The sequence below is a fragment of the Giraffa tippelskirchi genome, chromosome 12 (assembly GCF_054371585.1).
Source record: "Giraffa tippelskirchi isolate mGirTip1 chromosome 12, T2T-mGirTip1v1.2.pri, whole genome shotgun sequence".
Taxonomy (NCBI): Eukaryota; Metazoa; Chordata; class Mammalia; order Artiodactyla; family Giraffidae; genus Giraffa; species Giraffa tippelskirchi.
In genome coordinates this window covers 33216933-33232399 of record NC_137286.1, presented here as the reverse complement: position 1 = coordinate 33232399, position 15467 = coordinate 33216933, and the positions used below count along the sequence as shown (strand labels likewise).

General features: G+C 50.8%; 1 protein-coding gene across 1 annotated transcript in view; it reads right to left on the bottom strand.

Moving 5' to 3' along the window:
- Positions 1-15467, bottom strand: part of CCDC33 (coiled-coil domain containing 33) — a 107415-nt gene that overhangs the window by 46053 nt on the left and 45895 nt on the right. Inside the window, 5 exon segments of the mRNA XM_081547261.1 lie at positions 12838-12874; positions 12877-12909; positions 13466-13481; positions 14131-14260; positions 15106-15235. Of these exon segments, the coding sequence (XP_081403387.1) occupies positions 12838-12874; positions 12877-12909; positions 13466-13481; positions 14131-14260; positions 15106-15235 (346 nt within the window).

Below are 15467 nucleotides of genomic sequence, written 5' to 3'. Positions count from 1 at the left end.
TTTATTATTTGGCTGTGCTGGGTCTTAATTGTAGCACATGGGATCTTCAATCTTTGCTGCAGGGTGTGGGATCTTTTACTGTGGCATGTGGGATCTAGTTCTCTGACTAGGAATCACACCCAGCCCCCTGCATTGGGAGCACAGAATCTTAGTCACTGGACCACCAGGGAAGTCTAAGAAATATTTGTTGAAAGAATAAATAAATTGTGCCATCTATGGCTCCAACCCTTGGTGCAATAACAACAGATTTGAAGATCTCTCTGCTCCTTTGACACCCTGTGCTGTGTAGACTCACTTTCCTTTCCATCTTCTCATCTCATCTTCTCATCTTCTCTACTCTGATGGGCCTCTTTCTCCATCCATGTTGGTTTTCCTAATTCTCTTCTTCCTCCCTTGGCATGACTACTACTCCCATCTCTGCTTATCCAGAATTTAACCCCACTCAAATACCAGCCCCTCCAGGAAGCCTTGAGAGTCCCCTGGACAGCAAGGAGATCAAAGTAGTCAATCCTAAAGGAAATCAACCCTGAATATTCATCAGAAGTGCTGAAACTGAAGCTCCAATACTTTGTCCACCTGAAGCCAAGAGCTGATTCATTGGAAAAGACCCTGATGCTGGGAAAGATTGAGGGCGGGAGGAGAAGGGAGCAACAGAGAATGAGATGGTTCGATGGCATCAATGACTCAATGGACATGAGTATGAGCAAACTCAGGGAGACAGTGAAGGACAGGGAAGCCTGGCATGCTGTAGTCCATGAGGTCGAAAAGAGTTGAACACGACTTAGCGACTGAACAACACAAATGACCAGCAACAACCCTTGATGGCCTCCACCCACACTTGCTTGAAGCTTTTCTGGGTTCTCCCAGCCCAGCAGCTGTCTTTTTCTGCTCTCACAAGTGTGTGTGTTAAGTCGCTTCAGTTGTGTCCAACTCTTTGTGACGCTATGGAATGTAGCCCACAAAGCTCCTCACTCCATGGGATTCTCTGGGCAAGAATACTGGAGTGGGTTGCCATGCCCTCCTCCAGGGGATCTTCCCAACTCAGGGATTGAACCCTCATCTCTTACATCTCCTGCATTGGCAGGCCAGTTCTTTACCACTGGCACCACCTGGGAAGCTTTCTGTTTTCACAGTTTCCTCCAATTCTAGGTTCATTTGCCACTTTTGTTTTTCTGGCGAAACTTTAAGTTGCTCGGGCTTAGGGATATGTCTCTTACTCCCTTTGGGGAGAGATTACTTGAAAGCTCTGTTGGAAATCCATGTTAGCCTCCAAAATGTGCCCACTGTTCAAAGAATCATGTAGTCAGTCTGAAGTTTGTAGGGACCTCAACAGTGACCCGCTTCCACCCTACTTCAGCCGTTGGAATCCTGTCTTGGCCACAGACTGGACAAATTATTCCACTGGCTAGAGTGTTGTGCTAGAAGCAGATTGAACAACAGGCACAGTGCCAACCAGGACTAATGTGCTCAGGATTGTCTGATCCTGAACAAAACAGAACAAATGCAGGACCTCTTTAAGTGGATGCTCTATATGAAAATCCACACATATGAACCAGATGAATTAAGGCTATGACCCTCCCCATTACTTGTGCATGCATGCATGCATGCTCAGTCCCTAAGTTGGTTCTGACTCTGTGACCCCATGGACTATGTAGCCTGCCAGGCTCCTCTGTCCATGGGATTTCCCAGGCAAGAATACTGGAGTGTATTGCCATGTCATTCTCCAGGGGATCTTCTCCATCCAGGGATAGAACCGCGTCTCCTGCACTGGCAGGCAAATTCTTTTACCACTGAGCGACCAGAGAAGCCCATTACTTTTAAAAATAAATTTGGTGGGGATTTCCCTGGTGGTCCAGTGGTAAAGGACCACCTTCCAATACAAGGGACAAGAGTTCGATCCCTGGTCGGGAAACTAAGATCCCACATACTGAGGGGTGAGTAAGCCCAAGCATCACAACTACTGAGTCCCTACACTATGGAATCCATGAGTCACAACTAGAGAGAAGCCTGTGCACCACAACAAAGATCCGGTACCCTGCAACTAAGACACAATGCAGCCAAATAAATACATAAACAAGTAAATGTTTTTAAAAAATAAAATAAAATAAATTTGGTGTGCAGAACTTCATTAACAATAAGCATTTTCAGGCTTGCATCAGTAGATTAAGGGACATTCATACAAGTACAGAGGTATCCTGTTCAGTCTGGGCCTTACCCTCCCCTCCCTCTACCATCAAATGGGTACAAGGAGAAAGCTGCTGTGTGAAGACTCTGGGGATGGGAAGAGTGAAGCACTGGGTGACCTTGAGGCTGACTTTGGCACTGACTGCACTTCATAACCAAGACTTCCGGGGCTGTTTTGTCCCTGGATATGAGGCCAGGCTGTCTCTCTCATTGGCTCCTCTCAGTAACTTTCATTCATTCAGAGACTCCCCCCTGAACATGCCCTCTGTATAGCATCTGAGTCAGATGCTTTGGGGTTTTCTGGTTGTCTGTGTGTTTTAGATAGGAGAAAGCACCACGTCTGTCTCCTTTTCGGAACAGCTGAACACCAGACTGGCTGCAGCAGAAAAGCGGCAGGATGTGCACTGGTTGGATGGATGGGTGGATGGATGCAGGAGAGAGGGAAGGAAAGAATAGCTAGCCAGAGCAAAGAGCAACTCCCCATTGACCAAGTGGCCCCTGGGACTGGGGTGAGATGCTGATTCAGGACCTATAATGACATTTCTCCTCATTTCCAGGCAGAAAGCCAATCTGGATGCCCTGGATTTCATAGACTGCCATCTAATCCAGTTAGGGGAGGAAGTAGAAGTAATGAAATCAAGGGCGAGGTCTCCAGACGTGCCCCCATCAGTTCTGAAAGCAGGGACACATTGCTGAGAGAGTCCCTTCCCCCCACAGCCTGTCTGCCTGATATCCACCCTGTGTGGTCCCAGTACCAGGTGTGTCAATTTGGTGACCCAGAGCCAACACTTACTGGACCCCTGATCAGGGCTGGGTACTCACCAGGTACTACTTTCATGTGGATTCTGAAACGTATTATGTATAATTCATTTAATTTCATCACAAAGATAAAATAAACACGCGACAGACTCCTCAGTCCAAACCACCCTATCAGCTGCTGGTGGGCAGAGGGATTGTTCCAAGGAGGAGGAATGGAAAGGCGGAGTATTTACGGACTTCAGTCTATCCTGCCCATCATACCCCCTGTGGACTCCCAGCGGCTCTTTCTATAGCGTCTGCCAGACTTGGTTCCTGCTCTGTCCTCTCTGTGGCTGGCCCTGGCCTCAACCTGTTTCCACAGCTGCTTTATGCCAGTACCTCCTCAGCCCCCACTGCTGCAGGTCTACTGCCCACATTTCCAATCCTTGCCCCCACCAGATTTGCCAAGATTCCTCCCATCCTGGGGGTTGGGGCAAGGCGGGTGGGAGACTTTTCTAGAAAAATCTTTTTCACTTCCACATAACACAGGCTCCAAAGGGAAGGTCAGAGGCAGTTGTTCTAGTCATGTTGATGTAAGGGGCCCCAGGACCACCACAGTGCCTCACATAGTGCTTAAATTCTCCCCAGTCATCCCCTTTCTTTAGGGCCAACACTGCCTGTCCACATTTTGGGGAGGGGGTCGTGCCCTCCTCTCCTTGCTCCTCATGGGATGGAACTTGTCTGAGACTACAGGTAGAAGTCAGGCTGCAGGTACAGTGAGTCAGGGTGGAGCAGTGCTAAAATGGGGATGGAAAGAGGGTGGGGCTTTGGGGACTAGTTCTCCCATATTCAGGTCCAGCCTTGCCTTGCTCTCCCCCCTTCTTCCAGGTGGGGGAGGAGGCTGCTGCTTCACCCCACAAACCTGCTTATTTGCTTTTCTATTGGTAAGCTTGGCCCTGCCTGCAGAGGAAGCTTGGGGCTGACAAGTGGCCCCTGGCTCTGTGGCTCCATGGTTACAGCATGTCCTGCTTCATTAGGGCTGTAATTGGGAGACTTACTTTGAAAGCTCAAAGTGATGCACAGCCGTGCACTGGCTCAGCCTCAGCGCCCAGCCCACTGCTCCTTGTCTTGCTGCAGCTGCCCCACACCACATGAGGCATGGCGGGGAGAAGACACCCCTTCTTTATCCTTCTCAGCCCTCACTGTTGCCTGCAGAGGAGGGTCTGTTGAGACAGACCAGGCCAATAGCATTAACAGGCTCAAGGCTTCTTGGGTCACTTGTTCCCTCCCCCCTCCCCTAGCATCTTCTACCTCCCTCCTACTCAGTTCATCCCCTAGATCCCTGATCATGCAAAATGCAACAGTTCCAACCTGCCCTGGCAATTACAGACTAGCTGGGTTGCAGCTGCTGTCCTCGGTTCTGAAAGTGCCCGTCTTGGGGCCTGCCTGCCTCTCGCCCCGCCCAGAACCTTCTTGCTGGAGCGCACAGGCTCTTAATTCAATTAGCTGGCCCTGAACCCTCCCCGGGGAGCCTGAAGCGGAAACTGACAAATTCTGTTTAACAAAGACATTTGTCCCCCGCCCTACTGGCTTTGGGCTCTGCCCGCCTGTATCCTGCTCATTAGGTATCTAACAAAGTGCGTCCCAAGAAATCTGCTTCCAATCGCTAGTAATTCAGGAGGCCTGATGCAATTTTCTCCCTGATAAGGGTGTCTCGCCCGCTGGCAAGCTCTGTAATGAGCCCTGTGCAGTGGATCCCCCATCAGTCGCTGCTTTGTCATTTCCTGTGGCTGCAGTTGTAGGTTCTTATCTCTTCAGCTGAAGGCGAGGCTCAGGCAACCGGTCCTTCCAAGAGGGCTTACCACCTCCCTTGAATATCGAAAGCCTCATTTATGACAAACCATGTGGTCTGGCAGCTGCAGTGGGGTTTGAAGTTCTGAGCCTGTCTGCCAGCCAAGAAGGGCCCAAGTGTTAATCCTCATTGGGGCCATGATTCATTCTCCAGAAAATAGTGTCAAAGGGTTAATCTAAGAGCAAGTTGTAGGGTCAGAGGAGGGGAGCCAGTGATAAAGATTTTTTAAAAATTCTGGCAGGGATTTTATTATTAAATAGAGCCCTGCCTGTGGCTCAGTGGATAAGCTGTGGGCTTTCTCTTGTTAGCCTGAAACCTTGTCTTTCTGCACTGAATCTTTCCCCTTGGGTTTCCTCTATTCGTACCTAGAGAGCTCCTTCCAATGTACAGATCAAATCACATCTTGCTGCTGATCAAACATCTTCCTCAGCTTCCTATTGTGTGTGTATGTGTGTTAGTCACTCAGTCATATCCAACTCTTTGCTACTGTGGACTGTAGCCAGCCAGGCTCCTCTGCCCATGGAATTATCCAGTCAAGAATATTGGAGTGGGTTGTCATTCCTTTTTCCAGGGGATCTTCCTGAACCAGGTATCAAACCTGGGTCTCCAGTATTACAGGCAGATTCTCTACTGTCTGAGCCACCAGGGAAGTCCAGCTTCCTATTACTCTATGACAAAGTCTAAACCTTATATCCTGGCATCCAGACACGCCACAATCTAGGCCTCATCTAACTCTCCAGTCTTGCTGCCCACAACAGTTTCCTCATGTCCCATGCACTCCAGACATGCTTCTGGGGCTTTGCACTTGTGGTTCCCCTGTCTTGCCCTTTTCCAAGCCACTCCTTGAGGCACAGTGTAAACCATGCTTCTCTATGACTCTCCCCTGTGCTCAATGCATCTACCTTAACTAGAACCCTTAGCAAGATGGATACTGATGATCTTTTAGAGTGCTTTACTGCTTGGTGCAGGTTAGGGATCTAATAAACGGTTGATGAATTCATGCCTGAATGACCTTGGCTGGACCCAGGGTGCACATGGTTTGGCTGAAAGGAGGTCTAGGCTGTGGTAGTCTGGCTTTGAGATAGGGAAAAACCCAAGAGCAGCCTCCACTTTCTAAGAAGTTTGGTCTGAAGGTTTCTGCCCAGTCTTACTTCCCCACCTCCCCTTCTTCAATCCATCAGCTATGCATTGGGCTCATGGCAAGAGCAGAGCAGGCCAGGGGAAGGCCCAAATGTCCAGTCCCCAAGTCTGTATCCTGACTCAATCCATTCCATCTGTGGCTGGGAGTCTTAGGCTCACACTCAAGGCAGCACAGGGTGATCAGGGAGGCATTCAGGATGAGCCTGCAGTGTGGCTCTGGGTTCAGCCCTGGCTTCCCTGACCTGCGAGCTCACAGATCTTCATTTTCTCTATCTTCTCTCCAGCCCCCAGCTCAGGGCTCTGGCCTCCGGAGACGTGATTGTCTGTTCTGCGTTTCTTCATTCCCTGAAAAATTGCTGTGAGACCAAATGTGGTGCTGGTGACGTTTATCTTCAGCACTCGACAAGGCCTCCTGATGTCCTTATGGATGGGAATCTGGTGGAGCAGCTGTCATGAGGGGCGGGCGCCGAGTGATGGATTAGCAGGGCTCTGTCGTTCCCCTCCCCCAGGAGGCCTGTCCTCATCTCTGATGAGTTCAGCGTGTTTGTTAGCGACTTGGGTGAACAATAGGAAGTACTTGCTTTACTGAGAGTCTGCAGACCCTGTGCTGGGCACTTACACACGCTCCCTCATCCAATGCTCACCACATTCCTGGCTGGGAGGGATCACAGCCCCTTTCTATAGATGAGAAAAGTAAAGCTCAAGATGGCTAAGATCGAGTGGAAGATTCAGAACTCAAACCCAGTTCCAAGGATGCATCTTTTTTTACTGCACATTGCAGCGAAGTGTCCTAACCATGTCGATAGATGACCTGGAGCTTGGGGTAGCATGGAGGTGGGGCTGTGAGTGTGTGACCCATGATGAAATCAGAATCTAGAATGATCTCAAGTCCAGACAATATGCCGGGACAAAGAAGGTGAAATACCACAGGGAAGAGAAGCCCTGCCTAGGTTCAAAATGGAGCAGCGGAGGGTCAAGGTGAAGATGTGCTGCCTGACAATGGCTCACATACCAAACTGGACTTCCCGGCTCTAAATGGACTCCCACGGCCTTGGTTAGTAATCAAATAAAGCAAATGATAGACTTCGGCTGCACCAAAGGGGAGAAAGTGTTTGCAGAAAAAGGGTGCTGGTCCTATTCTACCCACCAGTACGGATCCAATTCCACAGTTTGCGGGGGACACTTTAAGAGGAGTGTTGGCAAGGTGAGGTGACCAGGAGGATGCGAAGCAAAACACTCAGGGTGACAAAGGGAAGTCAGAGGAAGGAGAGTCGGTCAGGCTGGAGATGACACAAGTTTGCAAACAACAACCGGGCTGACATGGGCACGGGAGCTGACTTCTCTGGAGCCAATCTCAGAAGGGAAAAGGGAGGACTGGGAGAGGCAACTGGAGAGACATAGGGAGGAAGAGGTCTATAAGGGAACTGATGGAGACTGGAGAGGGCTTCCTGAGAGATAATGAGCTCCCTGTCATGGGAAGTGAGCAAATAGAGTCTGTCAAACCTTGTGTGTTGGAGGGAGTGTATCATGTCCTCTCTGAGGCAGGGAGCAGGGTGGGAAGGTTGAGTCATAACCAAGAGACTGTGCAGGGAGCATGGAGCACTGCTGGGAGGGGTTCAGGCACTGTGAAAAGCAGCCAAGAGTCTCTTATGGTGGGATGGGGAGCCCTGCCCCAACGCTGAGCACCTGTGAGCCAAGGGCCAGGCGGGCCCTGGAAAAGCACAGGCTCTCCCCTCTCACATATCTGTCCCCAGTTGCCTTTGGTTGTATGGGAAGATCTCTGAATTGGGCCTAGAGTCTGGGCAAGCGGGAAAAGGGTACCTGGGAACTGGAGACAGATAGACTATTTCTCTGTCTCCTGCCATGTGGTGTGGGAGTATGAGAGGACAGGGACGGAAGGGGCTCAGGGTGAGGTTGGGGCCGGGGATACAGCAGGGAAGACAGTCAGTGATGTTGTGACGTTGAGAGAGGGGAAAGGGTATTTTTTTCTCTGGATTCGCCATTGTCCTTACAGTAGCATTTTCAGAGCTGAAGTCTTGGGGGTGGAACTGAAGCTCTTGGAGGATAGAAGCGGCTGAGGAGGCTGCTGTGCTACCCTGGACACTGGGTCTTCTGGGCAGCTGGGCTTGGTGAGGAAATGGAGACGAGCTTGTGTTGGGGCTTCTCTGAGGACCAGCCCCAAGACTGTCATGTGTGGTTTCCAAAAATCCATAAAAATTCATCAGAAGTCCACATGGCTCTGCCTGTCGCCTGCCCTCCACTCCACATTTGCGAAACAGCCACTTGTCCCTACTCTTGGCTGGTCTCCAGAGAGAGCTTTGTAAGTAGGTTGAATAAAAGCACCAGGGCAGCCTTTTGCGTGGGATCAAAGCCCTGCCCCCCACCTTGAGGAGAACAAGGAGGGGGAAGGTCAGATCAGATGGGACTGTGGGAGCCACCCTCAGTGGGGCTAGCAGGGGCCACCTCCTCCTTTCCTTCAATGCACCCCGTCTGTGACAAACCCAAGGAAGCAGTGGGTTTTGAATCCTCCAGGGACTCTCAGGGCTATGGGCTAAAGAGGGGTGGCTACCCACCTGAGAGGCCCTAACTTGCCTGGTGACCTGGCACCCTGCTTGGGCAAGACTCTAGGTCCCAAATCCCAGCCCCAAGAGAACACCCAGATGACAGCAAGGACTTGTCCCACCTCGTGGGGAGGCATATTTCCAGGAGCTGACACAATAAGCACCTACTGTGTGCAAGCCAGGCTCCCACCCACATAGTCAGCCTAGAAAACCCAGTCAGTGATCTCACTTCAAAGAGGCTGTCTGCAAGCTGGAGGGCACCCAGGATGCTGTGGGATCTAGAAACCAGTTCATTAAAAGAGGCAGACTGCTTAGCCTGGAGAAGCCCAGACTCCTGGGGGACCAGATCTCACTCTTCAAAGAGAAGAGGCCAAGATCAGAGAGGGAATGGAGGAGGCTATGGGTTTATTCATGTATGTATATGTGGAGTGGCCATTGGCTCCTGGGTTCTCAGAGTCGAATAGACCTCTAAGGTGAACTCCCACTGAATAGGTTATGAAGAGAAGTTTTCCAAGTATATGCAGGTGTCCATGTTTTCTTCCTAGTTTTTTGTATCTATGTGTAGTTATACATGAATGTACTCATCTACACACACACATACACACACACACACAACTCCAGCTTAAGGCAGATGACTCTAAGCAGCAGGTGTCCATTGAGAAGTTCCATCAGAGGGAAAAAGCTTAACCTGTCACCAGCAGAACCAGCTTCAAGCACAGTACCCCAAACCAGGCAACTGCTCCCTCTTGCCATTGACTGTGATGGCAGGCTTTGTTGGCTAGTCTGCCCGCCAGCGTGTGGAGGGCTCAGAAGGAGGCTTGCTGGGGTTGCCCTGTGGCTCCAGAGGGCAGAGTCAGCAGCCTGGGGCGGAGGGAAAGCCCCTGGAGGCAGGGTGGGCTCAATGTGGAGTGAGCACTTCTATCAGCTGTAGCCACTGAACCATGGGACTGGCTGCTTCTGGAGGTAGTGAGCTCCCAGACTTGGCAGAGCAAGAGGAGAGGCTGGGATGAGAACCGTGCTGGTTAGCATCACAGAGATTCCTATCCAGGTGAGCTGTTGAGAGACACTTCTGTGGTCTCTGCCTATTTCGAAGTTCCACAGTGTTCTTGTTCCTGGAGCTCTGAGAATGGATGATATGAAAGCTGTGGCTGTGAGGAAACTGTGTTTACCAGAAGGTCAAGTAACCAGGATGGCCTGTGCCCAAACCTGCAGGACATGTAGGTTCTCAGGAAAGAGGCTGGAATGCAGAGATGAAGGCTGCGTGACTCCCACCACAAATTGGTGGACAGCACCTTAGGTGGACCAATAAGATGGAAGGAACCCAGTCTTCTCTGATATAGCAGCTTGGCTGGTAACCTTACTTAGAGAGCCCATCAGATCCAAAGAGCCTGTCGAAACATTCCCTATCATGTCACCTCATTTGAGGTTCATCTGGCCTCTTATCCTGAGCTGATATCTGCTCATGAATTGATTTGCTCATTGTCTAGTCCACACTCCCTGTTCTCTAAGAATACAAGTGTTGTGAAGACAGGGCCTTTTCTCATCTTTTTCAGTGTAAGGCCCATAAACCCAGGACAGTATCAGTTACACAGCAGGTGCTCAGCAAAGACTTGCAGTTGCATGGAAAGTGGTAGTGGTGTTACAGTAAAGACAACGGTGAAGAGTGGAGCCAAGGACGCATCCTTTAGGTGTACCCTCTATACCCTCTAATCTCTTCATCAACACTCTCCCACCACCATTAAGGAGGAGGATGCCAAAGGGCTCAGACACTAGCAAAGAGACATGTCCATGCCTGAGGAAGGTGAATTCAAGGCAGGTGGGCTCCATGTCTGCCGGCTCCTCCCTCTCCTCATTGCAGTCCACAAGGGCCTCTGAAATTCTAGTCCTCGTCAAATATATGTGGGATAAAAGAATGAATGATCGGGTTACCAAGCCTGCAGGAAACTTATGCCAAAGCCATCCATGTTAGCTCTTCATATTCAGGCCCCCACATTGGACTACAAGATTCTAGAACCAAAGCGAGTCAGTTATTGGCCAATTCTTAGACAGTTTTGCCAAGAAACAGTTTAACCACAAAAAGATTGCGCTTCTGTGTGCGCCAGTGCCGGTGTGAAAACATCTGTGTGTCAGTTTGCATGTGTGCGGGGGGACATATATCTGTATGCATTAAATGTGTACACCCTTGCAGAGAGGTGTGTAAGTTTGTGTGTGCGTGTCTCTGCATATGTGGTTGTCTGTGTGTGGGTTTTCAAATGCGATGGTGTGAGAACATGTGTAGAACTGTGTGTGTATGAACACTTGGCTGCAGAATCTGAATTTCCTTCAGTACTGTTTTCCTGGTCCACACCCAATCTTGATCCCCTTTCTTTTCCTTTCTTCTTGGAAATCCATTACTGAAAGGGTTTTTTTGTTGTTTTTTTTTTAACCCGCCTCCAGGGGGAGGGGGCTGGGAGAAGGGGAAGCTAAAATCACAAGGCCCAGATCAAAACACTCAGCAGCTAAATGAATTCGGCAGCATTTTCCCGCATGACTTGGAGGGATAATTTAGTGAGGCCGCCAGCTGGAAGGAAAGGGATTAATTCTGCACTTAGCACAGCTCCAGTGAATAATTCATCACTGAGACCTTTGTGCCCGGCCCCTGGGCGATGGAGGAAACATCCTGCCCACCTGCCTGTTGCCTGCCTGGTCCCCTAGTGCCCTGACCAGCAGCACATGATGCTCCTCTCGGTCCTCAGGACACATGTGCTCCAGTAAATGGGTAGAAGGTGGGGCGGGGGGGTGAGGAAGGGGCTGGCTGTGGCCTGGACTGACTGACTCCAGACCCTGAGAAGAGCCGTGGAGGGCTGAGCTCCAGTCTGGGACATTTTTCTCCAGGGACTCTGGTTCCCCTTCCTTGGGGTCTTTTGTTGCTTCTGTGTCCTCCCCTCTCGGTAACTTTTCCATCTGTCCCTGGTTTGGTGGTGATTGATGGTGTTGGTGGGGGGGAGGGGGACGTCAGGTGGTATCTAACAGACCCTCTGTGACCCAGAACCAGAGGGGTCTCGAGAGGGCGATGAGGAACATGGGAGGTTTCCAGCACTCACCAGAGGGCTTGCGGGGAGACACTTTGGGGTTGGTACCTTCCCAGATACCCCCTCAGACGCTCCCACAAGGAAGTGCCTGGGTTCTTCACAGGTAAAGTCACAGGGCCAAGTATTACCCTAGAGCAGGTGGCTATTTCTCCTGGCCCGGGAAGACAGCAGGAGTGGGCCGATCCAGCCATCAGCCCCCTGCAAGCATTTCCAGGGTTCATGGTCCTAAACAGCCCACATCCCAACCTCCTGCTTCCCTCAGCACCTCAGAGGGAAAAGTGGAAAGAGTCCAGCCTGTCATGTGCCCTGGAGCCAAGTGACCCAGGTTCAAGCTGGACTCAGAGCTCAGGTACAGCTGCTGGAGGAAGAGAACCCATCTATCAGACAGGGCTCAGCCCATGGGGTTTTTCTACTCAGGCCAACTCAGCTGCAGCGGGCAGGATTCCAAAAACAAGCCTCCAAGATTCCACACCCTAAGCCCTGAAACCCGTGAATACGGTGAGCTGTCACTCCTAAAATTATGTCACGTGGCACCGCGGACCTCAATATGGGACATCAGCAGGAGCCTGATCGAATCACAGGAGCCCCTATACAAGCAGAGTATTTTCTCTGGCTGCTGACAGAGGAGAAAGTCAGAGTGCTTTGCTGTGGGAGGGGGGTTTGACATTCGGACTGGCATAAAGACGGAGCAGGCATTGTGAGAATGAATGTGGGTGGCCTTCAGGAGCTGAAAGAAGCCCCCGGCTGACAGCCCAGCCAGCAAGGGAACAAGGACCTTAGTCCTGCAGCTGCAGGGAACTGGATTCTGATGACAACCTCAGTGAGCCTGCAAGTGCTTTCTTCCTCAGAGCCTCTGGACGGGAACAGGACTCTGCCTGTATCCTGTATCCTGATTTCAGTCTTGCTGTATTGGACTGCCTACCCACAGAAGTGTGAGCTCATACATGAGTGTTGCTTTAAGCCACTAAGTTTGTGGTAGTTTGTTACACAGCGACAGAAGCGAATATCCTAGTTCATTCACTCTTATAGCATCTTGATCCCAAGGAGTCAGGCTTGGCATGGGAGGAGTTAGAGGCTGACTCCCAGGTCTGAGTGGCCCTCTGTTCTCAACTCTTTCTTCCTAATCTGTTTTTTTCAAGCCTTAATTCACCCTCAGAACAGCAGCCCCCTCCTTCCAAAAGCTCCTGAACAAGGTCAGCGATTGAGAAGGAGGTTGCAACCCACTGAGAGGCTACACGAGCTGGCATGTGGGCTGCCGGGCCCTGAGCTTTCCCGGACCATGGTCTTACATTGGAGGAAAGCAGCTGGAAGGAGAGATCCACCGTGGGGGGGCCTCACTATTTATGGTTTTCAGCTTGGTGTCCTGGGGGAGGTAAAGGGAACCGTTGGCCACACTGGCCAGGGCAGGCAGCTGCTGCCACTGCTCTGCCCACTGTCCCAGGTTCCCTAGGATGGTGCCTGGTGGAGGCTGTGCCCAGAGGGTGGAAAGGAAACGGGAGCAGGTCTCCCACCTCTGCTCACCCTAACTGCTTCTGTACCCGCCTGAGCCCAAGCCCACAGGAGACCTGACTGGCTCCTTCAGACTTGCCTCCTGGTGGAGTGGGGAAGCTCCAGTTTGTTGAGGTCTATTAATGACTACCCACTCCAGTATTCTTGCCTGGAGAAGTCCATGGACAGGGAGCCTGGTGGGCTACAATCCATGGGGTTGCAGAGTCAGACATGACTGAACACCTAACACTATCTATTATGTCAGGATGGCCAAGATATCTTTTTAAAATTACTTTTGGTTGCCAAATTGTGCTTCTTTGTTTTTTATGAGTTTAATTTTTTGGCCATGCCACATGTGGGATTTTAGTTTTCTGACCAGGGATCGAACCCAGGCCCTCTGCATTGGAAGCTCAGAGTCTTAACCACTGGACTAACAAGGGAAGTCCCCTGACCATAGTCTTTTGGGGAAAAATGTGGCATAGAAATGGACAGTGATGATGATAAGTGTTATACAGGTGTTTCCTCAAAAACAAAACAAAACTCACAGCAACCATATGAGAAAAGTACTATTATTATGAACCTATTTTATAGACAGGGAAACTAAGGCACTGAGACCAAGTAATTTTTCCATGGTCTTGTAAGCTGATAAATGCAAGAACCAGACAGTCTGGCTCTAGACTGTCATGATATACAGAGAAATCATATCCAGCATGTTGTTTCCGTTTCAGAGATGGGTGCTCTATAGGTTCAGAGAGGTTAAGTAAATTGTCCCAGATTCTACTGTGAGGACGAGGGCAAGTCAAGATTTGAACTCAGGTCTGGCTGGTTAAAAGTCTGCTATCCCCCAGGGCCTCCCTGTGCTTCTCCCAAGTTGCTCAGGGGCAATTTCATCACTAGCCCAGGGGCAAGACTGAGTTTTGGTGTTGGAGGTACTCCTCACATCTGAGGTGGTCAGATGCCCTGGTGGAGGCCCTGCTAGAAGTTGCTGGAGAAGCCAGATTCGCTTTGTTGGTGGGGCGAGGTGGAGCAGGTTGGGAGGGGTAGGGCCAGGGGGACCAGCCATGGACTGTGTCCAGGGGACGAGCCAGGAGGCTACTCACAGTGATGGGGAGCTTGCAGTCCATTTAGGCCTTTCCCTAACAGCATCTTGTGGTAAAAACGGCTCTTTAGCGGCAACACAGAGATGCCCAGGGACATGTTAAGGGTCCAGGGTTCACTGCTTTTCACTGTGGGGGAAGATCAGCTGGGCTCCCAACAAAGCCCTCAGCTCAGGCTTCTTGGATCCCAGCATCTGAGGTCCCACTGGGGCCCCTCTTATGGTCAGCACTGTGTGATAAGTTGCTTCAGTCGTGTCCGACTCTTTGTGATCCTATGGACTGTAGCCTGCCCAGCTTGCTTCCATGAGATTCTCCAGGCAAGAATACAGGAGTGGGTTATCATTTGCTTCTCCAGGGGATCTTCCTGACCCAGGGATCCAACCTGAGCCACCTGTGTCTCCTGCACTGCAGGTAGATTCTTTACCACTGAGCCACCAGGGAAGCCTCCTTTGGTACCTGACATCTAATTCTCCCATCCCTCACTACCCACCTGTTTCCTGCCTCCTGACCTTTACCTGCACAAATCTCCTCTGCCCTTCAGGGCTTCCTGAGTTCAAGGCCAACTCTAAGCATATTCCATGTCTCTGGGTGTTTACACAGCTCTCCTTTGGCTCTGCACTTTGGGGGCTTCAGTCTGATGGTATGGAACTTACTGTGGATCAGCTGGTCTCTGAATCCTGTCTCCCTGCCTCCAAGGCTGTGAGCTCTAAGGGTTCCTCTCCTCTCTCGTCACTGATAGACACAACTGGAGGCAGGTAGTGGTGCAATAAACACATGGTTCTAGTATGGGAATAGGGCCCGTGTGTCCTGGCCCAGGCCCCAGTGTGCCCTCCAATCTGTCTGCATACACTAGAGGCTCTCTTGGGATCCCTTCACCCATCCCCACAGGAGGCAGAGGCAGGATGGTCTGAACACCCTTTCAGACACATGTCCCGGTGTGTGGCTTCCCTGACGTGACAATGGAGGTCACTCACTTGAAGACGAGGAGCATTACTCCAGCACCCGGGCTGTGTCCTCTGAGAAGCTGGTGGCTCCATCTTGGTTTTGGAAGAGGAAAGACCAATGCCACAGGGGCAGCTCTGGGGGTCCCCCAGGCTTGGACAGCTGCAAGGAGAAGGTGGGAGTAGATGGTGGGGTCACAGCTTCTCCCAAATCAAGGAATGTTCAGACCAGGTGTGAGCATGTCTGTATACATCACAGAGATTTGTCAGGATTATGAAAGCAACACACAATTTTGGAAAAATACAGAAAAGCAGAAAGATGAAATAAAGCCTGAATTCCTACATTAGAGACAACGTTCATAATACTGCATGTTCCTTTCTCGAGTTTTTGTTTT